This window comes from Talpa occidentalis, unplaced genomic scaffold (assembly GCF_014898055.3).
Source record: "Talpa occidentalis isolate TD23 unplaced genomic scaffold, MPIMG_talOcc4v2.1 talOcc4.16, whole genome shotgun sequence".
NCBI classification, from domain to species: domain Eukaryota; kingdom Metazoa; phylum Chordata; class Mammalia; order Eulipotyphla; family Talpidae; genus Talpa; species Talpa occidentalis.
Window position 1 is genome coordinate 41,193,854 of NW_023601653.1, and position 24,737 is coordinate 41,218,590.

The following is a 24,737-nucleotide window of genomic DNA, read 5'->3' on the forward strand; positions in this document are numbered from 1 at the left end:
TTTTTGTTTGCATTGAGTATCTATTACATAAATGAATAATGTCATTAAAAAATGGTGACTTCGTTCAATTAGATTTTGCTATGCTGAGAACCCTCCTCCCCTTTTTTAAGTAGCCTCTCTACATTCTAGAAAAGGACCCCATTTAATAGCAGTATAAAATGCTTGGGGGTCAGTGTGAGTTGGTCGTATTAGAACCTGCCCTTGGCCCATGAATCCGCATGACTGCTCTGCAGTAACAGGTCTGTAGGCATAGATGTGAGGGAGCTCTGGTTTGGGGGATTCCGTGAGGGTTTCCTTCTGTCTGTCCCTCTAACTGAGGGCAGTGCCGGGCCCCATGACCTGTCACCTTGGTCAGGGGTGTTCCATGTGGTAGACTGCACAAGGCAGCAGACCCCACACAGCCAGGCCTCGGCCTCCCGGAGCATTTTGGATACCGAATGTATTGAGTGAACGGAAACTTCCCCTTTGGAAGGCTGTTAATCCTCTTCTTCTATGGAATTTCTTTCACGATCACTTTAATGCACCGAGCATTCTGCCTCGTTGATCTAAGCTCCACTCTTCTTGATGGCTTTCATCTTGACAGTCCTTTGCAAACAGTAACTAAAGCCCCCAGTGGTTCTTGAAGACCACTTGGACTTTGCACATTCCCATCTACAGAGTTTGGAGACAGAGGTTTGGCGACTGGTGTACACTTCTATGGCCTGGTGCTCAGTTCTCTGTCTGCTGGAACTTTGGAATCTGCTGAAATTGGGTCTTCACAACAGTCTCCTGCTCCTCAGTCACCTCTTCAAGTGGAGAGAACCCTGGTTTTCTTGTGTGATGATTAATGATGATTAGTTATTAGAGACGTGAGCTGAAGGACTCTGATGCCAAACAGTAGGATTTAGTTTGTATAAAATAGAGGTCCTGGTTGATGGACATTCTTCTGTGAAAAACAGCCCTGGAGGAAACATTCACAATAATATTAGCAACATAAACACATCTATGCCTGCCTTGAACGCTTCCCAATGCCCATCCATCAGTGTTGGATTGAAATAATTGCATTGCCTTTAATTGTGGCCTTGAATGTTGAGGTCGTGAGGCCATATCATGCATTATCAGGAAAAAGCTCTTGGATGAACGAGCATAGACATTGAGTCATAGTCCAAGGAGTCATAGAAAATGTTTTATTTTCGCTTTTGGTTGATTTGCACTTAAACAAAAGCCACCATGGCTTATATTCAGGGTGAATATTTCTCTTCTGCCTCACCGCATCTTCCCCTTCCACGCTTGGTATTGTTGAGTGCCTGCAAGTGCTGGATTAGGGCTTACCTGCCTGGAGCTTAAACACTCAAGACATCTGCTTTACAGGCCACATGTTGATGAAGGCCGCGAGGAAGTCTGAAGAGTCATTAAAGAGGCGAAGGGGTGAGGGGTCTGTTTAGGGAGAGCTGTCCTACAGGAGGGACACACGTTCAAAGACCTGGAGCAGGAAAGGGCTGGCGTGCTTCCGTGACAACAGGAGGCTGACAGGCTGGAGATGTGTGTGGATTTTAAAGCCACAGAAAGTGATGTCCAGGAGGCGATGGGGCATGCATGCGTATGTGTGGGTGTGAGCAGGGGGCGCCTCTGTCCCAGGACTCAACCTGCCTTTCCCTTGCTGCCGCTGCCACTCTCACTGGCCTCCAGCTCTGTCAACAGCTGGATGGGTTTGTCTGATTTCCTTCCTAATGGATCCAAGCCTTGTGGGGAGAAGGCAGGAGGATGGATTCAGACCCCCTAACGACCACAGTTGCTCCCGCATGTGTTTGCGGAACGTGAGAGGAACGGACTGAAGTAAAGAGCAGCCCAAGGGTCCCCAGAGGGCCTTTACAGATCTCCTTTGGTCTGTATTTACCAGCCTGGTGGGACTTGATCTTTGGGTAATATCCACGCTTAAATTCTCTGCTTCTCTAACTTACTAGAAACCTTATTTTGTCTTTCTGTCTTGTCATCAGCCAGGGCATCGGAGGGGAACCATCCTCCCTATCACAGTTGAAGTCTCACTTATTTAACTTTTTATTAATATTTTAATACTTGACTTCACAGAGCTACTAATTAGCACATGTAATTAACACACCTAATATATAAAACAGCAGCTATGTTTCCCAATCCCTGCTCCCCACCCTGTTGGCCTCTTTTGAAATTGGTTCTTGTACATATTTTATTGTTGTTGTTGCTATCAAAAAAGCCAAAAAAAAAAAAAAAAAAAAGATCCCCTTGCACAAGTCAGGCAGAGACCCTTCCAGCAGGCTGCCTCCCCCGGGCCATGTCCCTTAGCCCCTGGTGTAACTGAGTGGAAGGACCAAGGGTTAGAATCTAAGGGTTTCCTTGGTCCAGAAGAAGCAGCAGGATGAATTTAAAGGTGTTTCTACTTGTCCTATTTTGACAGTGTAAGAAATTTTAGGCCTCCAGGCGGAGTTGGTGACTTACCACAGAAGAGTTCTTTTGGCATCTTTAAGAATCTAAATGTAATTTGCCTTCTTCTGGGTCTCTCCTTCATTTCCTCCTCCGTTTCACACCCTTTCTCTACTCAGGATACATTTGAGCTCATATTCCCTAATGTCGAGAACAATCTAGAAATTCACTGCTGGAAGCAATTCTTTTTTTAACTATGAATTTGCAAGTGAACTGATTGGCTCTCCCATTTCCTGACAAGGATAACCTCGCGGCTGGATTGTGTGCACGGGAGATAGAAAGCGTGTCAGCCCTGAGGCTGTTTATTTTGCTCTCTCCGTGAGTGGGCCTGTTGGCAAACCAGAGAGCTGTGGGCTGCAGATGCGCTCGGGCCTCTCTCTGGCTCTCACAAACCGCACGTCAGACTGTTGGCTGCAGTAAATGGTGAACTCTCGGGAACAGAGCCAGGCCAATCTGGGCTGCTAGGAGGAGTTAACACTATCATCCTGCTCTTTATAGTTTCTTGTGACCTCCCAAGACCTCTGCATGGTAGAGGAAATGCCACTCATTTGTATTTCAGAGGGGCTTATTTCCGCTTGATGATTTATTACAGTCTCACAGGGTGTCAAGAGATTTTAAGGTGTTTATATACCTTTCCTAATTTTGTGGCATAGTTATAAAATCTGAGGGAAAACGTGGGGGGGGGGTGTCGAGACCCAACTTCCCTAATAATAACTTCTATCTTGAGTTCTTCTGAGAGTGGACACTTGGGCATGGAGTGCCCCACTTTGTCCCCATCTCACCTGTTCGTTCACTATCTTCCACATCATGGAAACCAACACAAATCTTTGACTTGGTCTTTGGTTGCTGTAAAAGAAGCCATGTTCTCGGTCTGCCCGGGGATCAGTGTGCCACGCCGTCAGTGGAGATGACCCTGGTGGCATGGGGAGGAGGCCAGATCATCTCCTCCTGAGGGGCTGATCCATGCATCCAAGGCCTCTCCCTTCTGCCCGGCCTTGCTCCTGGTCAGTCCTCATGCTGTGCTGCACACAGCCCCATGGACATACAACACCTGGCACTCAGACGTCTCCCCGTTCCAACACCACACACCTCAACAAGGAGATGAGGTTAGGATGAGAGTAACTGTTGGAAGGTGATTGCATATCAACATTCTTCCTTCTTTCCGGGAGGGTTTTCAGTGGCTTATACGAATAATTAAAAACCTAGTGGAGTCTGCCGGGACATGCGAGCTCCTCTGGGGCAAGAGACACCTGGTAGGTGGCTGAGGTACTCTGGCCTGGTTCTCAGGGCTGCTCCCTTCCCTCACTGCACACAGTAGCTGATGCCTGGGCCAGAGCCACAGGCCCCCATGGACGAGAACTCTTGAACCTGCTTTCAGAGTCAGAAAATCATTCCGCATGTAGCCCAGCCATGTGACAGGCTAACGCATTATTGTGGCAGGTAGGTCTTTCTGGAATCACTCAAATTCCAGAATAGCCATCATGAAAGTTGGTAAAATCAGCACCATGTTTTACTACACCAAATGGTAAAATAAAACTGCGCTCAGGGAGGGAAGACTGCACCAGTGGTGCTGAGTTTTCCTTCTGACCTCCTTGTTCTCATGCGGTGCCCACTCCCTGCAGGCACCACGCTCTCCTTCCCTTCTCTGTCCTCAACTCACAAACCCCCTCACACTGTCACAGGTCCAACTTTCTAGCCCATGCGTAGCTCACTGGCTTGGTCCTGCTTTGGGGTGACTGGGGTCACAGTGGCCTCTGTGTCCCAGTGTCACAGGAACAGCCATTGTCCAGGGTCTTCTCTGTCTCTGGCCCAGCAGGCCAGGCCTCTTCCTGCTGCTCCCCCTGGCTTTCCACCTGTCACCTGCTCTCCCTGGGTGATAACAGTCCTGCTCCCAGCTAAGATTTCTGTTTATATCTTTTTTTCTGATGAGAGCTGGAAAATGGGCTCAACGCATCGTCAGATGTGGTGTTGGAAAGCAGACAAGTGCAATTTACACCTTGTTTAAGAATGGAACATATGCAAAGCCCCACTGCTCTGCTCTTACATGCTCCTGCATCCTTGCTTCACTGTATGTGATTCAAGTTGTTGCTTAGCTCATTAGTTCTCTCTAGCTCATTTGGGGGGGCCACTTTAAATTCATGAGCACAGACTGGGGACAGGCACGGAGTGTGTTGAGGATCCCTGCCCTGAGGCCCACATCTCCCTACTGGGAGGGGGACCACTGAATGGGGGAGTCATGGGTTCTGACCTGAATCTGAGGCCAGTTCTGCCCTGGGCTGCTGTGCGCCTGCCTGGCCCAGCCTCCCTCATGCACATGTCAGCCTGTGAGGCTGAACCAGAACAACAGACACCCACATGGTGGCCCCGAAGGTAACAATGAGGGGACCAGTGTCCTTGCTATCGTGGGTCTGCACCCTTCCCCACCATCAAGACAGTGTCATGGCTAAACCTGGGAGCACAGTAGGGCTATTTTGCATGAATAACCAACCTTAAAAAAATATCCAATAGCTTGCTTTTTAATATTCTCCATATTTCAGTTTATGACCCTGATTGACACAATCAAAAATATTTGTGATGCTACTGATGTCCGTCCTGCCCCATCCCAGCCTCCCCAAGATGCTGAAGCTTATTTGGGGATTTGGTAGGTCCCAGTGTAACTAACTGTAGGGTAGAATCCCAACATGGAACTATTCTGTGGAATTAAAAAAAAAAAAATGAGTCTTGATTAAGAGAAAGAAAATAATGGCAAATACTCCCAACTTATTTACAAATGAGTACTGGCATCATCACCTCAACCTCTTAATTGTAGATATATTACAGATGTCTTTAAAGGTAATTGAAAATTCAGCAGACATAGGCGGGTCTAAGAAAGGATCCTTTTCTCTTTTTGTGGTTGTTTTTTTTGTGTGTGTGTAGAAGAACTGGGGTGCAGGTTCTGAGAGGTGTGGGAGGGTGCAAGCGTTAAGAGGATTCACCAGAGACAGAGTGGGGAGTAGAGCAGACCGATTGACTGAAATCCACTGCTGAGGGGAGCAGCAGACGAGACAGGAGAGGTCTGCTGCTCCATGTGGGTCAGCTCCCTGGCCGGGGATTCACCTCAGGCCAGACAGTGATAGTGCTGATGTTACAGGGTAGGGAGGGGGCACCCCAGACCCTGCAAATCTGCCTGCTCTAAATAGATTCTGCCATCCACTGCATCAACACAAAACATATGAGACTTTAATAGAAAGGAACTTTAATACAATTAGTAAACAATTCAGAAAAGACAAAGAATATAGTTTCTAAATCTAGCACCCAAAGTTACCCATCCCCTCATGGGTAAAAGTCCATCCTAATGGAATTGGCCCATTGCAAGGCCTGAAAGCCTGCCACAAGTCTAAAGCACCTTCCAGTGGGGACCCACAGAAAAGGATCAGAAACAACCAGACAAGTCTGGGAGGAAAAGAGCAAAATCACAATCAAGATCAAAGCTGCCATTGTCATCTCCCCATGGGTCTCTCACCCACGTTTTTTTCAACCAGTCCAGAACCAAAAGGCAAGTGCAGTTTCTTCACATGTCTCTCTGCTCCATGTGCCTCCTCCAGGTCTCCTGGCTCTCCATCCTGCTTTCTTCCTTCTCCCGTCCCTTCTCCAACTTCTTCTCTTTAGCTCCACCATCCTTTGGGTGGGGCAGGGAACCTGGAACTTCCCCTTTTCCTGGGGACCACCCTGTTACACTGAGACCTAACCCCTAGACCACCAGGGAGATCCCTTTGGATTCTAATGGATCTCTCCATTATTCTTAATAGTGGGGATTGGAACAAAATAATCTAGAAATGCAACTTCTTATTCTGTGGCTTTGTGACATCAGAGGCCCCTGAGCAGTCACCCCAAGATGCCCCCTTTGTTGGTGGCTGGTGCTTCTGGAGCTGGGCTTACACCTCACACACACACCCTCCCTCGCCTTCCAGGGGGTGTCTGGTGCAATGGACTCACCGAGCACTGCATGGCTCCTCACCTGGTCCTGGCAGGAGGGTTTTCCTCATCATTAAATAATTTCTTTTATGCTTTGCCCTCCCTGGGCATTTACATTTTCACCAGTCACTCCCTTTAATAAGAAAATGACTTAGCCATCTCTGATGTTTATACCTTAACTGGAAGACTTACTGGATTTACTGATGGAAGAATTTGATAGTTTTGTCATGGAGGAAAGGCCTTTGCAGTATCAGTCAGTAACTGCTCTCTCTCTTTTTCTCAATCACTGTGCTTTAGGTGCTGGGCGAGATTTCATGCTCTGTGGTACTGGGATTTACTCAAAATAATCACCACTCTTTGAATGAGAATATGAAACCCTAACACTGTTTCTCTTAATTCGATGATTCATAGGCTCCCACACATTTTGCCACGTGTCTGATTATTTCCAGACTCTTAAAAAGATCAGAGGACGCTTGTCAGCCCCTGGATCTTTCTGCCTTTCCTCTTTCCATTCCCTCTTGTTCTAAGAGAACCACGCAATATGCAGCTACGACTCCCAGACATAAAAGCATCTGGAACATGTCAGAAATTCCCCTGGAAATTGTCTGTTGTGCTGGAAAATATGGAGCAGACTGAGCGACTGCAAGATTCTTAGGTGGTTTGCTGTAAATATGATGCAGCAAGGCCCTAGCAGGTGGTGATTGTGATAACTACAGCCTGGGGGATGCTCGACCTCCATAAAAAATTCCTGACATTCTTTAGTCTTACATAGGCTTTGCCTCAAGATGCTACGAAGAGTATTAAAAAGAAAGCAAGTTTGTCATATGAGCTCTTAGGCTTATAGCTACATTACTGTGGTCAGAACGCTGATGGCAGGCAAGGCCTTCAAGCACAAGTGTATTAGAATAGATCAAATGACATCACCTGGGTGGGGAGGGGCGTTCAGGAAGGGAGGTGCTGTATATAGACTTTACATGTCCAAGACACCAGGCCTTATTTATTATTTTTAAAATTTATTTTTGCATGGAAGAACTGGGGTGCAGGCCAGAGGTTGGGGTGGGAGGAGGATCCACCAGAGACAGAGGGGGGAACAGAACAGGCGGATTCACTGAAATCCATTGCTGAGGGGAGCAGTGGGTGAAACAGAAGAGGTCTACTGCGCCATGTGGGTCAGCTCTCTGTTTGGGGAATCAAACTCAGGTTGCAGTGGTGATAGCTGAAACTTAACCCCTAGGGCACCAGGGAGGCCCAAGGCACATTGCTTTTAAAGAGTTCAAACTGTCTTCTCACCAAGTCCTCCTAAGGCCTCTTGCAGGCCTGTGAGTTTCCAAACAGGGCACCTGGTAACAGACCTTCACCCCTTCCTTGAACTTGGTGGCCATTGTCAGGGTTTTGGTAAGGCCACATGACTGTGATGCGGGGTAGGAAGCCAGGGCTGGGTGTGCGAGGATGGGTGTGCCAGGACGGTGGGGATGTGAGCACCGAAGGCCACTCTGGGCAGTGGAGGGATGTTTTCTCACCTGCCATATTTGTATCTTCACAAACGATCACCACCACCCACTGCGGCCCTCTGAAGTCCTCTTGTTCTCATCCCTTTAGCAATAGACCCTCATAAATGAACTTGAGGAAACTTGTTTGTTTCCAATTCCCCCTCTGCTTCAGCAGCAAGTGAGAAGTAAGACATGGAGCAGAGGCCCAGGACCGCAACTGTCCGGAGTGGAGGCTGCCGTCAGAAATGGGGTGGGGGACACTTCTGCGGTGACCAAGCCCCTGAGGCTCACGCTGGGGTAGTGCTCCCTGCATGGCCACACATAACGAGGGAACAGCTCACTCTTCGCTCCAAGGAGGGTGGCCTCTCCCAAGTGAGGCTCTCCTTGTAATGGGAGAAAGTTGGAGATTGTCTTCTGCTCATGTAGAGGAGCTGGGGACAGAGTGATGGGCCTTATCTGGGTGGGGGTCAGTCCTTCCCTCAGAATCTCATTCCTCCTGGGCCTAAGCTCTGTGGATGGCCTGAGGTGGGACAGAGCCCCTGGGATGTGACTGTGCCAGTGCATGAGTGTCCCTGATAAATGGTTGCAATCTCGGCAGAATTGCACCTAAAAACTGCTCTCATTTTTTGTGTTCAGCCACTGGATGTGCAGAAGGACCCGGCAACTTGCACAGGCCGAGGTGGCTCAGCGGTTTGTGACCCAGGACGCCAGCATTTGGTATAAAGAGTGGCTGGTGGGGAAGAGCATTTACTTTTAACAGCTGCCCTGGGGAACCTTGAAAGTTCCCGCCATTCCAGCGCACCACAGCCCCTTGTGGTTTGGGTGGCTTGGGCCCTGGGACCTTCCCTCTCTGCCTGTGGTAGCTGTCAGCCCTCTGAATGCACAGTTACAGGGGGGGCAAGAGCAGAATGTGACCATGTCAGTTAATAGGAAAAGAGCTTTTAAACGACTAGTGATGAGACCAGAGGCCCTTGGGCTTTTATCACCTTCTGTTTAGGAGCAGCATGGGAGGGGGTCTCGCACTGGCAGGGTGACGTGTTTTGATTGCAGAAGGCTTTCGGATTTGGGTTGATAACTTTGACAGGTAACAGAAATCACCTTTTTTTCCCCTTTAGCTTGTAAGAGAGAAGTTTTCTCAGTTTCTTACTCTCACATATTATAACTGTGAATTAAGCCCAACATTTGTCTTTTTTTTTTTTTCCTTTGGCATAGAAGAACTGGAGTGTAGACCAGAGGCGTGGGGGTGAGAGGATTCCCCAGAGACAGAATGGGGAGCAGAACAGGCAGATCCACTGAAATATACTGCTGAGGGGAGCAGAGGCCGAGACAGGAGAGATCTGCTGCGCCATGTGGGTAGCTCCCTGGCCAGGGAGAAAATGAAGAAGAGGTTAAATGTGAGATTCAGCAGGAACTCACTTGTCCTTTGTTCTTATGTTTCAGAGACTGGAGCACAGAGAGGTGCTCGTGGGCCTGCTGTTCCTAGTTCTGCCCTTCCTGCCTGCCAGCAACCTCTTCTTCAGGGTGGGCTTCGTGGTGGCTGAGAGAGTCCTGTACATGCCTAGGTAACTGCCACTCCTGGTCTTGGAGACCCCATGCCCAGCTGCGGGACAGTCCCCGGTGGGTGGGACGGGGTGGCCACTTCCTGAGCTGTAGAAGCAGCCAGAACAGGTGGGGCAAGGGCTGGTTTGCAGGTGTTTACCCCGCATCCCTCCAGTGATAGTGCGGTACCAGCCCCAGCGAGTCCAGGAGGCAGCAGTGGCACCCAGCACCTGTGTGTCTCAGTGTGTTTTGTTCCACATGATGACAGTGACATGCAAGAACTGCAGGAAAGTACTACGTTTAGTAGTACTGTAACTGACTTGCAGCTTCCTTCTCTCTGTGTGTCCCTCTCTTTCTCCATTAACATAAAATTGGAACAATCTCAAAATTAGTCCTTAATGGAAAAAAGGGCTAAACACAGTCCAGGGCATTTAGGTATGTGACGACATCATGCAACTGAGCTCTGAGTGTTGGCCTGAGTGGAAGAGCATCTATTCTCGTCCTCATTCACCTGTCGGCACTGAGAGGTCACACCTCTCAGCTGCCCAGAAATGGTTCTGCCGCTTGTCCTTTGTGTGACCTTAAGTGAGACTCATGACACTTAAGACGACATGAAAGTTTTCTCATTTTTTTTTTAAGGATTTTTATTTATTTACACAAGAACCAGGGTACAGGCCAGATTTGCGGGAGGGTGAGAGGATTCACCAGAAACAGAGCAGGAGCAGAACAGGCAGTCAGACAAAATACACTGCTGAGGGGAACAGTGGGTGAGACAGGAGAGATCTGCCACACCATGTGGAACCCTCACCGGCCGGCTGGGATCGAACCGGCACTGCAGAAGCCGTGGACAGCTTCACAGCACTGTGCTCAACCACCTGCGCCACCAGGGGAGGCCTGAAAGTATTCTCATTTTTAAAGTAGGAATTTTACAAAGAGACATCCTACTGAATGGGAGAAAATACTTGCACCTCATACAACTGACAAGGGACTGGTATCAAAAGATCTGCAAAGAACTTACAGCACTCAACAAAAACAAAGCAAACAACCCAATCAAAAAAATGGGCAGCAGAGCTAAAAAGAAACTTCTCTAAAGAGGAAATGCAAATGGCCAACAGACATATGAAAAAAATGTTCAACATCACTAATTATGAGGGAAATGTAAATCAAAACCACAATGAGATACCACCTCACTCCAGTGAGAATGGCCCATATAAAAAAAAAAACCAGAAACAACAAATGCTGGAAAGGGTGTGGGAATGTAAACTGGTCCAGCCACTAGGAAAAGCTGTGTGGAGGATCCTCACAACCCTGAAAATGAAACTACCATAGAATCCAGTGATTCCACCGCTAGGAATCTACCCAAAAAACACAAAAAACACTCTTTGGAAAGGAAACCTACGCTCCTATATTTATTGCAGTGCTACCTACAATACTCAAGATTTGAAAACAACCCAAATGCCCCCCAAATAGACGATTGGATCAAAAAGTTGTATACAATGGAATATTATGTACCCATAATAATGGAATATTATGCAAGAATCAAAAAAGACAAACTCAACAAGGATGAATTTTGCAACATGGATGGAGCTGGAAGTGATTATCCTAGTGGAAATTAAAAGGAAAAAGATAAATACCGGATGGTCTAACTTATATGTTGAATATAGAGGAATCAAAGAAAAGGTCAAGAAAAAGTCAAAATTAACAAGCTGACCATAGTTCTGAGGCATACAGCAAAGGAAGGGCTAGGAGGGGGGCAAAACAAGGGAGGGATGAACACAAGGGACTGTGGTGATGGTTCACAGGTGATATGGTGGTGGGAGAACTATGGGGACTACAACAAGGTAAGAAAAAATAATAAAAAAAATTTTAAAAAGTAGGGATTTTAGTAAAGTTCCTACAATTAAGAATTTTGAGTGATACACACACACACACATATAAGCTTAAACTTGATAAAAGACAGTGTCATATACCAGAAATTATAAGGAAGCTTAATTTTTATTTTTTTGATGTTGAGTTAGAAATTTAAATTAATTTTAAATTTAATTGCAACAAAATTTACATATCAATTAAAATAGCATCTATTGGACAAGGAAAAAATAATGAAGCTGACAAGAGGGAAGAAACAGATAACATTCAAAGGAAAACCAATCAGGCTGACATCAGACTTCTCTGAAGAAACACTACGGGCAAGGAGAGAGTGGAGGGACATAGTCAACAGACTCCAAGAAAACAGATGCCAACCAAGAATACTCTATCCCGCAAAGCTCTCTTTCCTCCATGAAGAAAGAATATGGACCATCCCAGACAAAGAGATACTCCGGAATTTCATTGCGACTAAACCCCCACTCCAAAAAATACTACAAGGAATCCTAAAGCCAGAACCTCAGGGACGAATAACAACGAAAAAAGACCAAAAAAAAAAAAAGTTATTAAAAGAATAAATAAATAAAATCAAAGGAAAGACAAACACAATGGCAAATACAGATGCTAACATATCAATATTAACTCTAAATGTAAATGGACTAAACTCTTCAATAAAAAGACACAGAGTTGCAGCCTGGATTAAGAAACAAAACCCAACCTTTTGCTGTCTCCAGGAAACACATTTAGCTACAAAAGATAAAAATAGGCTCAAAGTCAAAGGATGGAAAACAATCCTACAAGCAAATGGGCCAAAAAAGAAAGCAGGAACAGCTATACTTATATCAGATAAAACAGACTTCAAACTCAAAAAAATAAAAAGAGACCCCAATGGTCACTACATTATGATCAAGGGGACAATACTTCAAGAAGAAATAACACTCATTAACATATATTCACCAAACAAAAGAGCACCAAAATATATCAGACAACTGTTGTCCTCTCTGAAAACAGACATCAGAGAAAACACATACGTAGTGGGAGACTTCAACACACCACTATCAACAATGGATAGATCAACAAGACAAAAAATAAGTAAAGAAACTAAAGCTCTAAATAAGGACCTAGAGCATTTGGGCTTAACAGACATCTATAGAACACTAAACCCAAAAAAAACGGAGTACACATTTTTCTCAAGCGCACACGGATCATTCTCCAGGATCGATCACATACTGGGGCACAAGACAAACATCAACAGATACACCAAGATTGAAATCATACCAACCATCTTTTCTGACCACGAAGGCATCAAACTAGAAATAAACCATAAAAAGAAGGCAAGGAACTATCCTACCTCATGGAGATTAAAAACCACACTAATGGAAGACCACTGGACTAACGAGGAGATCAAAGAACAAATTAAAAAATTCTTTGAATTGAATGACAAGGAGGACACCAATATCCTAAATGTATGGGATGCAGCAAAAGCAGTAATAAGAGGAAAATATATAGCAATAGAAGCTCACATCAAAAAACAAGAAAGAACTCAAAGAAACAACCTAATCTCGAAGCTCAAAGATCTAGAAAAAGAACAACAAAAAAACCCCAAAACCAGTCGAAGAAAAGAAATAATAAAAACCAAAGCAGAAATAAATGAAATTGAAACTAAAAAAACAATCCAAAAGATCAATGAAACCAAGAGCTGGTTCTTTGAAAAAATAAATAAAATAGACAACCCCTAGCCAGGCTCACAAAGGAAAAAAGGGAGAAAGCACAAATACACAGGATCATAAATGAAAGAGGAGAAATCACAACAGACACAGCAGAAATAAAAAGAATAATCAGTAACTACTATGAACAGTTATATGGAAACAAGTTCAACAATCTAGAGGAGATGGACAAATTCCTACAACTCTACAATCACCCAAAGCTAGATAAAGAAGAAATAGAACACCTAAACAGACCAATTACAATTAGCGAAATTGAAATGGTAATCAAAAACCTCCCAAAAACAAAAGCCCAGGACCTGATGGATTTACAAATGAATTCTACCAAACATTCAGAGACGAATTAGTGCCTACCCTTCACAAACTCTTCCAAAAAATTGAGAAGGAAGGGACAATACCAAACACGTTCTATGAAGCCAATATTACACTAATACCAAAACCGAATAAGGACAACACAAAAAAGGAAAACTACAGGCCAATCTCCCTAATGAACACTGATGCAAAAATCCTCAATAAAATTTTAGCTATCAGAATCCAACAATGTATCCATAAGATAATTCACCACGACCAAGTTGGATTCATTCCAGGGACACAAGGATGGTTTAACATCCGAAAATCAATCAACATTATCCAACACATCAACAAAAAGAAATATAAAAACCATATGATAATATCAATAGATGCTGAGAAAGCTTTCGACAAAGTGCAACACCCATTCATGATAAAAGCCCTTGAAATTCTTGGGATACAAGGAACATACCTCAACATCATAAAGGCCATCTATGACAAGCCAACAGCCAGTATCATTCTCAATGGTGAAAAGCTGAAAGCAATTCCATTAAGATCTGGAACAAGACAAGGATGTCCACTCTCACCACTGCTTTTCAATATAATACTGGAAGTCCTAGCCAGAGCAATAAGACAAGAGAAAGACATCCAAGGAATCCAAATAGGAAAAGAAGAAGTCAAACTATCACTATTTGCAGATGATATGATAATATACATAGAGAACCCCAAAATCTCCACAGAAAAACTAATTCAACTCATCAATCAATTCAGTAAAGTGGCAGGATACAAAATCAACACGCAAAAGTCAGTAGCCTTCCTATACACAAACAACAAATCTGAAGAAGAAGAAATCAAAAAAACCATCCCTTTTATTATCGAAACAAAAAAAATCAAATATTTGGGAATAAATCTAACAAAAGAGGTAAAGGACCTATACAAAGAAAACTATAAAACACTGTTAAAAGAAATAGAAGAAGACACAAAGAAATGGAAAGACATCCCCTGCTCATGGATTGGAAGAATAAACATTATTAAAATGGCCATCCTACCAAAAACAATATACAGATTCAATGCTGTTCCAATCAAAATTTCAATGTCATTCTTCAAAGAAATAGAACAATTATTGATGAAATTCATATGGAATCACCAAAAACCCCGAATAGCCAAAGCTCTACTGAAAAAAAAAAGGGAATGGAGGCATCACACTCCCAGACTTCAAACTATACTACAAAGCCATAATCATCAAAACTGCATGGTATTGGAACAAGAACAGACATACAGACCAATGGAATCGAATAGAAAATCCAGAAATAAACCCACAGATTTATGGTCAACTAATCTTTGACAAAGGAGCAAAGACTATGCATTGGAACAAAGAAAGTTTGTTCAATAAATGGTGCTGGGAAAACTGGGTCGCTACATGCAAAAGAATGAAGCTTGACCACTACCTCACACCATACACAAAAATCAACTCAAAATGGATTAAAGAACTAGACATAAGACCTGAAACCATAAAATACATAGAAGGAAATATAGGCGAAACACTTCGTGATTTGCACATCAAAGACATCTTTACAGACACATCACCCAAAGCAGTGATAGTGAAGGCAAAGATAAACAGCTGGGACTACATCAAATTAAAGAGCTTCTGCACAGCAAAAGAGACAATAACAAAAACAAAGAGAAACCCCACCAACTGGGAGAACATTTTTGCACCCAACACTAATGATAAAGGACTGATCACAAAAATCTGCAAAGAGCTGATGAGACTCAGCAACAACAAAGAAAATAATCCAGTCAAAAAATGGGCAGAAGAGCTAAAAAGAAACTTCTCTGAAGAGGAAATGCAAATGGCCAACAGGCATATGGAAAAATGTTCAACATCACTTGTAATCAGGGAAATGCAAATCAAAACTACCATGAGATACCATCTCACACCAGTGAGAATGGCACATATTAAAAAAACTAGCAACAACAAATGTTGGCGAGGGTGTGGAGAAAAAGGAACTCTTCTGCACTGTTGGTGGGAGTGCAAACTGGTCCAACCACTATGGAGAGCTGTGTGGAGATTTCTGGACCTACTAAACATAGAGCTTCCATATGATCCAGCAATTCCACCCCTAGGTATTTACCCAAAGGACACAGAAACATCAATTCCAAAGAACACCTGCACCCCTATGTTTATAGCAGCACTGTTTACAATAGCTAAGCTTTGGAAACAACCCAAATGCCCAAAAATAGATGACTGGATCAAGAAGATGTGGTACATATATACCATGGAATATTACTCAGCATTCAAAAAAGATAAACACATGCAATTTGCAGCAACATGGATGGCGCTGGAAGGGATCATGCTCAGTGAAATAAGCCAAAAAGAAAAAGAAAAATACCGGATGGTCTCACTCATAGCAGGAATCTAGAAAACTTAAATAAGGGACCAGGAAAATGAATATAAGAAAGTGAAAATCAAAATCAACAAAAAACTATGAACCAGAGACACTTTTTGGGGGGTGGGGGGTGGGAAGGGAAGGATTGGGGTCAGAATGGGGCTTTTGCAATTGTATGGGGGAATATAAAAATAAAATTTATTATTTAAAAAAAAATATTCACAGAATTTTAAAATGTTATACCAATCAGAATGACAAGTAATAAGAAACCTCATAAATAAGTGAGAAAAATCTTTTTTAAGACTTGACATACAATGTTCTTTACAGAAGCTCATTCTGGCAATTCTACTACTTAAAGCATAACATCAATCAAATGGCAATATCATGCTAATCAAGTCATTAAATAAATCTGTATTAATCATTAAAAAAAATAAAATAAAATAGCATCTATTGATAATTGCATTAGGAATTTAAAAATATATATAATTAGAAATGAATGTCATAAATTTAGATTGCCCCTCAAGCCAAGTACCTAATAGCTTTTATAAGACTCTACCATCTTCTTATAACTTGGGGGAGGGAAAGACAACCTTCTTTTTCTTAGTGTGTCTTCTGCACAGTTTAGGAAGTTTATTATTTGATAAGTAGTGTTCAAAAAGAACAAAATAATGACTCAAATTCCTTGTATTCTGTGTTGCCTTGAGACAATGGCCCATGATATCTGGCAGCAGGGCCACCAAGGGTGGATGGGCCGAGAGAAGTCAGTCTAGACCAGCTTCCTCGGTAGTGCCCAGTGAGTCCACAGCTGCTCTTCATTCAATGGCAGTTCACGGAGTGCCTTTGCCAAGCATGATGTGCTAGAATCTGAGGCTACAAACATAAGTGCTTCTCGGTTTCTGCTCTCAAAGAGTCGATTAACCGCTGCTTAGCAAAATGTTGTCTTTCACTGGAAGCATTTAACAGATCCTCACAAGTTTAAGTTGTGTCATACTGATGACTACTGTTTTTAACACTATGGGGGTCACAACTTGTGTTGAGCCTTTGTTATCAGTCATTCCGTACACTAAGTTGCTTGTTTTTATTGTCAATTGACCAGACCGTACTCAATAGGGCATAGAAGGCCGGGCCATCCGCAGATGAGCTGCTTCTGCGAACTCTAGCCTCAAATTGAACATCAGATACATTTTTTGCTTTGTGCTCTGGAGTCTGAGAGCAACTTAACCTCAGCTACAGGGTATAAATATGGTGATTTTCTTTGGAAATGGAGGAGTGGGGTGCTTTCGCCAGAAAAAAATTTCCCCAGTGGTGACCGGTGGCCTCGTCTCCGTGGAGATGACAGAGAGCCAGGCACTGAGCTGCTATCGACTAGTTGCAGGCCCAGAGAAATTGCAGATGCTGAGGGTGCCCTTTGAAAGGTGCCTGGGCCCCAGAGGAGGCCTCCCGCACCTCATATACCTACAGGCCAGCTCCTGACGATGTGGAGTACGTGTCCAAGCCTCTTATACACCAGAATTCTCTCTCCCTGACTCCGACATTGTCTGCCATGCTTTCAGGCAAAACCTAAATATACACAGTGACTCAGTGACATTGCTGAGCACACACACATTTCACCATCTTCTTGTAGAATGACTGTGTTTTCACAACAACTTGAGTCAGCCATCAGCAGAGGAAGTGTTCAGAGAAGGCTCAGTTTCGAGGTCTTCGGTGCAAGGTGCACTTTCTGCTCATTAAATGTCGGCTTCAGGTTGCCATGGAGCCAGGTCTTAGACACTCAACCACGGACAGAAGTCAGGTCCCCTTGCTGGGGCCCAGGTGAGTCCCAGGGGCCTGCTTTAGCCATTTTTCGAGAAAGCCCAGAATGAGTCACACAACTGCACTCCTTCAGCCTCTGCCTTTTCCTTGGCAATGAACAAGCCACTTACATCTCCTGGCTCCTGTTCTCCCCTCTCCTAACTAGAACAGGGCCAGAAAGCCACCTTCCTCTCCTTGTACTTCCAAATGTGTGGGTAAAAGGGACTGTCTGCTTACCACTGCCTGGCTGTGAGGTCAAGACTTTTACTGCCAGAAGAAATTGGAATAATCTTTGCTTTGGGTGATAAATGCCAGTTTTGTGGGTGTCTTTTTTGAAAAGGTGAGAGATTTTGAGTTTGAAATCATCCATTCACAGAACTGTTGATCTCTTATTCTTACCTTAAGAGATGCATATAATTTATGGGGGCCCTCTTGTATTTTATAAAAGCCACATTAGCCCCTCAAAGGACTGAAATTTCTTAGACTTGACGAAGCAGAGAGAGTTGTTGAGAACTCTCCAGTTAAGTCATTTGGTGTGGCTCACATCTGCTCATCAGCCACAGGAAGGGCAATTTACTCACTTGAGGGCAAGGAGCAAATTCCTCAGCTACTTTAAGAAAACCTGAGAAAGTGGAGAGGTGGGCAGGTGGGCAGGTGTAAGTAAATTTCCAAAACATTGTGTGTCTTGCTGAACAGGAAGAGTCGAGACCACAGAAGGAGAAGGCAGGTCACATGTCCTGAGGGAAGAAAGACAACTGACACCTCTCCCAGCTCTTAGAGACCTGTTAGCATGGTGCCGCCCCCAAGCTCTCAACCTGCCAGACACAGCAGAGGCCAGTGGGTGACTCATTCATCTTCAGTTTAGAGAACTGTCCTCAGATCCCAGCGGCTAACGTGAAAGGCTTACTCTCACATGGGCACTAAGACAGCTAAGACAGCAAGACACCCTAAGACAGCAAGACAGCAGTACCACACTGCTGGTTTCGCAGGATGCAGATGAGAATGGCGACCGAGGTCACACGAGCTCTGTCCTCCGATAGTGGGATCCCCTTCTCATGAGCTGCTCACACATGGGCTTCTTCAGAGTTGCTGGAAGAGACTGAGATTGTTTGAGAGAGAGTCAAAATTTTGCCAAATATTCAAGTCAATAGAGATATCATCTGACATTGTAGGGGAACAAAAATCTGCCACACAAAGGTTGGCTTCATAGGAAGGACTCAGAAGGCTGGACGGGGGTTGTTATTTACAAGTCAACTCTGAGGGCAGTTGTAGGAAGACCTAACCTCCTCTTCTTGCTTCCCTGGAGAAGCAGAACCTTTGCCCCCTGTGCCTTCCCTGGAACCTCCCTCACTGCCCTCGCCTTTCCCCCTCTAGAGTCTTGCTGTCTTAGTAAACTGCTTGCTCTGGGGCCCCACATGGGTGTGAGTGAGTTGCTTAGTCACCCTGAGTCCCTCTCACTTAGACTGGAGATAACTTTTTATTTTTTTCTTTTTTAAGTTTTTTTTTTAAAGATTTATTTATTTATGCATACAAGAACCGGGGTACAGGCCAGATGTGCAGGAGGGTGAGAGGATCCACCAGAGACAGAGCGGGGAACAGAACAGGCAGACTGATGAAATACACTGCTGAGGGGAGCAGTGGGCGAGACAGGAGAGGTCTGCTCGCCATGTGGGACTCTCGCAGGCCGGCCGGGATGGAACCCGTGCTGCAGAGGCTGTGGACAGCCTCACAGCACAGCGCTTAACTGCCTGTGCCACCAGGGGAGGTCCTTTTTTATAGTTTTTATTACATAAATCTATGTGATGCTTGATAATTTGCCAGACTAGAAGGACCAAGACATTATTAGCCAAAGCTAATTTTAAGAGACCCAGCAGGAAGATTGGACCACGAATCCTCACAACCCATGGTCCCCGCTGCCTGCCGTCTTGGGGGGCTCTTTTCTTCTCTGTAAAACCAGGCAGCCACCCTTACTGTAGTCCCCCAGTGTGACTCAGATCTCCCTGTCAGAGGTTGCCCTGGCCTGCAGACAGTTAGATGTGGATCGAAAAAAAGAGAGCATGAGAGAGCATGGGAGTTTGCATTAAGTTGGCTCCATGCATTTAAAAAAAGCATGCGATCATACCTCTTCTCTGTTTTCGGAATTAAGATACACTTTCTCTCTTCACGTGAAGCGAGAAGAGCAGGGGACACACCCTTCATCAGTTCCTCCCTGTCCCATCCAGTTCCCCTTTTGGGACATTTTGACTATCTGGGAAATCTTAAACTCCAGTGACCCCAGTGCTGCTTGACCTCTCAGCCGCAGAGTTCCACTGTTTTGTGATTCAGAATAACCTTGTGGAAAATGTGACTGTTTTTCCCCTTAAGATTTCAAGCCAGCATTTGTCATGCGCTGGGTTGGACTCTGCCACCCGTGTCTGCTCATTTTCGGCAAGGGATGCATGTCAGGAGGATGCTGAGCTGGGGTGACCCAAGTGGTGCCAGCCCCTCTTGTCCCAGGGCAGTGGTCAGGCCCTCAGCAGGAGATACCAGGCTGTGAGTACGGGCCTGGCCACATCAAGTCCGGGGAGCCCTGTGCCTGAATGAGGGCCCAGAGCCCAGGAAGGCTGCCCCTGGGCGACATGTCCTGAGTCCAGCGAGTGGAGTCGCTCTATCAGAGCCTGGGCTGGTAGGGAGTGGGCCAGGACTGAGCTGCCTCAGGGGGACACCGTCACCAGTAGCTGGTTGGATGGGATAGAGGCAGGTCACAGGTGGAGCAGGAGGCCCAAATGCAGGAAGAACCCGTACTCCAGCTGTTTGCTTCCAGGGCAGGCATTGGAGGGGCGGGGGAAGCCCCTGGACTGGCTGAGGCCCCACGCATCTCAAAGCTGAGGAGATCACTAGGCAGCAGGTCTTGCCGCCCCAGGCCCAGTACAGCACCAGCCGTGATTTTGGCTACTGAGGTGATGCGTGGTGTTGCCCCCCATTAAGCCTCCCTCCCCTTAAGACCCCTTGTCCTTGTGAGCAAATCCACTGCCCTCCTTGGGTCTTGGATTCTGCACCAGGAGGCCACGGCTGCCCACCTGCCCAGCGACTCTCACATCTCATTTTTCAGAGACATCCTCCTCACTCCTGGGGGCTGGGGCTGGCCCATGAAGTGTCTTAATAAGCTTAAGTTGTGTCAGTTTGGCATGTTTGTTTCTCAGGCACAGCATGACGGTGCCCTGAGGATCCAAGGAGGCCTGACTCGATGCTGTTTAGCCCCATGTGGTCAGGCAGGAGGTGGAGCAGCAGCTGTTGGCCTGTCCACATGTCTTACATCTGGAGGGGTGTATAACCCGCCTCCCCAAGCAGGTCATTCTGACAAAAAGCTGACTTCATGGGAGCAGCCCTGAACAGGGAAAGTCACTTTAGAAAAAACGTTTATCTGTAAGGTTCTACGAGGGCCTGTACCTGGAAGCCCTGGCCACCTTCCTGTTTCCATAGAGAAGGCAGGACTCAGTCTCCTGTGCCTTCCCTGGTGACCTCCCAGCTGACCTCCCGGCCTCCTCCCAAGGGCCTCCTGTCTTGGCTGAGCTGTTTAAGGTGGGGACTGAAACCACGCAGGCTGTGAGCAGTCCTGCCCTTCTCTCCCATGGCTGCAGGAGGTAGACATGTCATTATGAAACCTCTTTTTTTAGATTTTTTTTCTTTTCTCCTTCTGATGGTGGATTATTAGGTGCCAGCCTAGAAGAACCCAGGGGGTCCGTATGGTTTCCTCTGTACCCTGACACTTAACAAGTGACCATGCCGGGCTTCTGTCCCACTGTACCCGACAGTGTCCTTGGTGGCGTATGGTAGAGGAAGTGCCTGGAGACCAGGGCGCTGTGACTCTTTCAGAAGTAGCTTTAGTTCCTTGGGAGCAGTTTGACTTTGGACCAAAGGCCTCCCAGGCCCAGAAGGGCAGTTTGGGATGGCTCCTGTTCCAGGCTGGACAGGAAAGAAGCCAGGAGTGGGACACACATGTGCTCACAAGTCTGGGGCGCCCTGATGATGCATCCTCGGGGGCTTACTCCTGACTCCTTTGATTCAGTTTTAAGTTTGCCATTGCCTGCCTGTTAGTTTCTGAAACCTTTTAAACACCGGGCCTAAATTTCCAGACAGGCAATGCTTTACATCAGTGTTAATGTCAGTGTCCACCACACTGCAGGTCCATTCACTAGAGAGTAGGCTTTGCCTTCTCTTCACTTTCACAAAGGTGGTGGACCTGCTGCATAGAGAAGATTTGAGATGAGCTTAAGGGGAGATTTGCTTTGTGCTTCCTGAGTTTCTTGAGGGTCAGCCTGAGCTTTGATAAACTGGGTCTCATGGGGTGTATGTACTAACCTAACCACGTGTTCTGTTGCTGTGCACAGTAACTTTTCTTGACATAGTGGAGCCTTGCACCCCAAAAACACAGGAACACACAGACACTGAGAAGAGACACCTCATTTCAGCTCAGAGACCAGTCCATGTGCTAGTCACACAGCCCTTTAGTAGCCATTTCAAGCTGGGTTTAACGTAGGTGTATGAAGCCTTATAATACAAACAGTGCATGCTCTGCAAGGTTGAGGAAATGTCCTGTGGCCACAGGACTCACAAGTGGTAGAAAACACCCAGTTCTAGACACAGCTCCAGACTCTTCACCAGTGATTTCCTCCTCTTCCAAACTTAAAAATCTGTGCTAGAACATTCCTGTTCCACTGCACCAGTGGTGTCCTAGGGGCTCTGAGCTTACAGGAGCGTGCTGGAGAGACTTCCGCCTGGAAACCATGCCAGTGTGACACACTTCCTGCCTCATGCTCCGCTTATCGAGATAGTTCCCTGGCACTCACATTCTTATAACAGCATTATTAAGGTCACCCTTAGTGCACACCAGGCAGAGTAAATGTATTCCTTCTTTTAGAAACTTAAGAACTCGCAAACTTAAGGGATTTGTCCAAGATCAAAATGCAGTCACTGCCAGACTGGAGAAAGCAGGGTTTTCTGATGGCGGACCTCACTGTAGCTGCCACCAGGACCCTTGCCTGCAGCAGTGACCCATATGTAGAGACCCAAGGAAGCATCTTGTCCCCAGAGAGGGAGCAGTGCTCTGGTGGTGTCTCCGAAAGTGGGACTTGTGGCTCCTGTGGTTCCCGAGATACACCCTCCTATTTCAGAGAGAGTTGTGTACAGAAGCTTGGCATCGCTCCCCCGGAGCCAGCCCCTGGATGGGCATCCTAGAACCACAAAGGTGCCCGTGGAGTCATCATCATGGGCTATGAGCAAACTCCTTCAGATGCATTCAGGCTCCTGGGACATTCTCCACCCATCCAGTATTTGGACGGAAATGAGGGTGCTGGTGAGTTGTGGCTCCCAGGCTGGCAGCTTCCAGGGTAAATCTGAGGCCTGCACCCCCTGCCTTCCTGGGGCTTTCCCCTGCAGCATCAGAGCCCTACTGTGGGCTCAGCCTCCACGGCTTCTGCCTCCCCCTCTGCCCAAGCAGCATCTATCACAGCCGGGATAGAAACTCACGTCAGCTCTCTTGCCAGGTGGGCAACTTGGCAAATCAGAAAGCAGTTAGTACCATCTGAAGTGGGCGGTTTTTTTCAGCAATCAGCTGTAGGATTGTGTCTGCCTTGTAGCATTGATGACAAAGTCTCGGTGGGTAGTTGGAGCTTGTTAAATGAAAAGGTAGGATTTCAGTTCTACTGAACAGCAGAATGATTCCCTGGGCTGCATATCATTGTACAAAAGGGGAGGCCAGAGCAAACATCCTGAAAGCTTGGCTAGGGGTGGACACTGCGTCTCCACAGGGTGGGGGTGGAAGGGGGGTGGGGTGAGTGCGCCTTGTCCCATGACAACTGGGGGCAGGTCTCCTGCAAGTACTTGGAGGCCTTTGACACCAGCTGACATGCTCACAGCTCTCAGACACGAGCTACTTTTTTGCTCTGTCGCAGATGCCCAGCATTGTTGATGTCTACAGCCACCATCATAGGAGCACAGATATCTTTGGTGTCTCCAGTTACTCTGCAGCCCCCGTGCTGAGCGCCTTGTCTACAGGCCACCTCTTGGCCTGTGGAGGAGGGCTCAGCTGTATGTGCGGGGTCTGCTCTGCTCTCAGAGATGCAAAGCTTCTCAGCCTGAAAAGGCATCTCGGTGCCAGGCTGCCCCAGCTTCCAGCGCCTATCTGCCCGGGCTTGTCTAGGGGACCATGAGGTTACTCTGCTTGGCCAGAGGGCCCTGGTCAGAGTCCAGCAGCTCCTTCGCCAGGTTGGCCAGACCAGTGGAGGCTAGTTCCAGCTCCTGGGGGCCAGGAAAGCTGGTAGTTCCTCATTTGCTGATTTTCCACTTTCAGAATGAGGACCTGCATGGCCACTGGCTGTGGGGAGCCTGGCACCCCTGATGCCCGAGCCTCATTAAAGCAGACATGGAAGGACGGAGTGGCCCAGCAGAGGAGCGTCTGCAGCTCTGTCATGAGGTGCTCATGTTTTTAAGGCGTGAAGGTTCTCAGACATCGGCAAACCTAAACGGAGATTACTTTAAATGCCTTAACATTCCCTCAAGCCCTCTTTAAAGAAGTAGTGGTTGGTTGCCAGCTGGAACCCAGTGTCTTCCTTGTGGTGGGAGCCAGAATGGGCACGCTGCATCCCTGGGCGCCACCTGCCCACCACCACATGTTGCGCTTAATCAATTTGTCCAAGCAAGCCGTGTCCACTCGCTCACACAGTGTACCTGGCTGCTTTCCTGGGCAAACACAGAGCTGAGTGGGAAGGACCAGCCCTTAGGGCTGAAGAGCCTGCACCATTTGCCCTCTGGTCCCTTGCAGAAAACCTCAGCCAGCCCCTGGATCAGTTGCAGCACAGGCCTCAGGATCCAGCTCTCTCACAGCGTTGGGGACCATGGCCAAGCCACTGAGCTCCTCCAAGCTCTCACTTCCTCATCTGTGGAATGGAAGGCACTGAGGATTGAAACCTTACATTTAAAGCCAGTCCAGCCCCGCTAAGGGCACAGGCATGCGGGAAGTACTTAGCACAGTGTCTGGGACCCAGGGCACCCTCAGGACACATACAAACATTTGAAATAGCCAGTGGCTTTGTTGCTGTCTTCTTTTGGGTACCAAGGAAATCAGCCTATACCCCTCTGGGTTCTTCTAGGCTGGCAAATAATCAAACAAGCATCAGACAGCTTGGTAAGAGAAAAAACAAAAAGAAGATTAATAATAGTATGTATTGCTCCCTCTGTACCCGGGAGTGACCCAGCAGGACCGAGTCACTCACCCATGGGGCCCC

At 46.4% G+C, this 24,737-nt stretch overlaps 1 protein-coding gene across 1 annotated transcript in view; it reads left to right on the forward strand.

Moving 5' to 3' along the window:
• The window catches only part of TMTC1 (transmembrane O-mannosyltransferase targeting cadherins 1), a 177,420-nt gene that overhangs the window by 101,760 nt on the left and 50,923 nt on the right, over positions 1 to 24,737 (forward strand). The window contains exon 9 of the mRNA XM_037514093.2: positions 9,321 to 9,442. Within this exon, the coding sequence (XP_037369990.1) occupies positions 9,321 to 9,442 (122 nt within the window). The remainder of the gene's footprint in view (positions 1 to 9,320; positions 9,443 to 24,737) is intronic.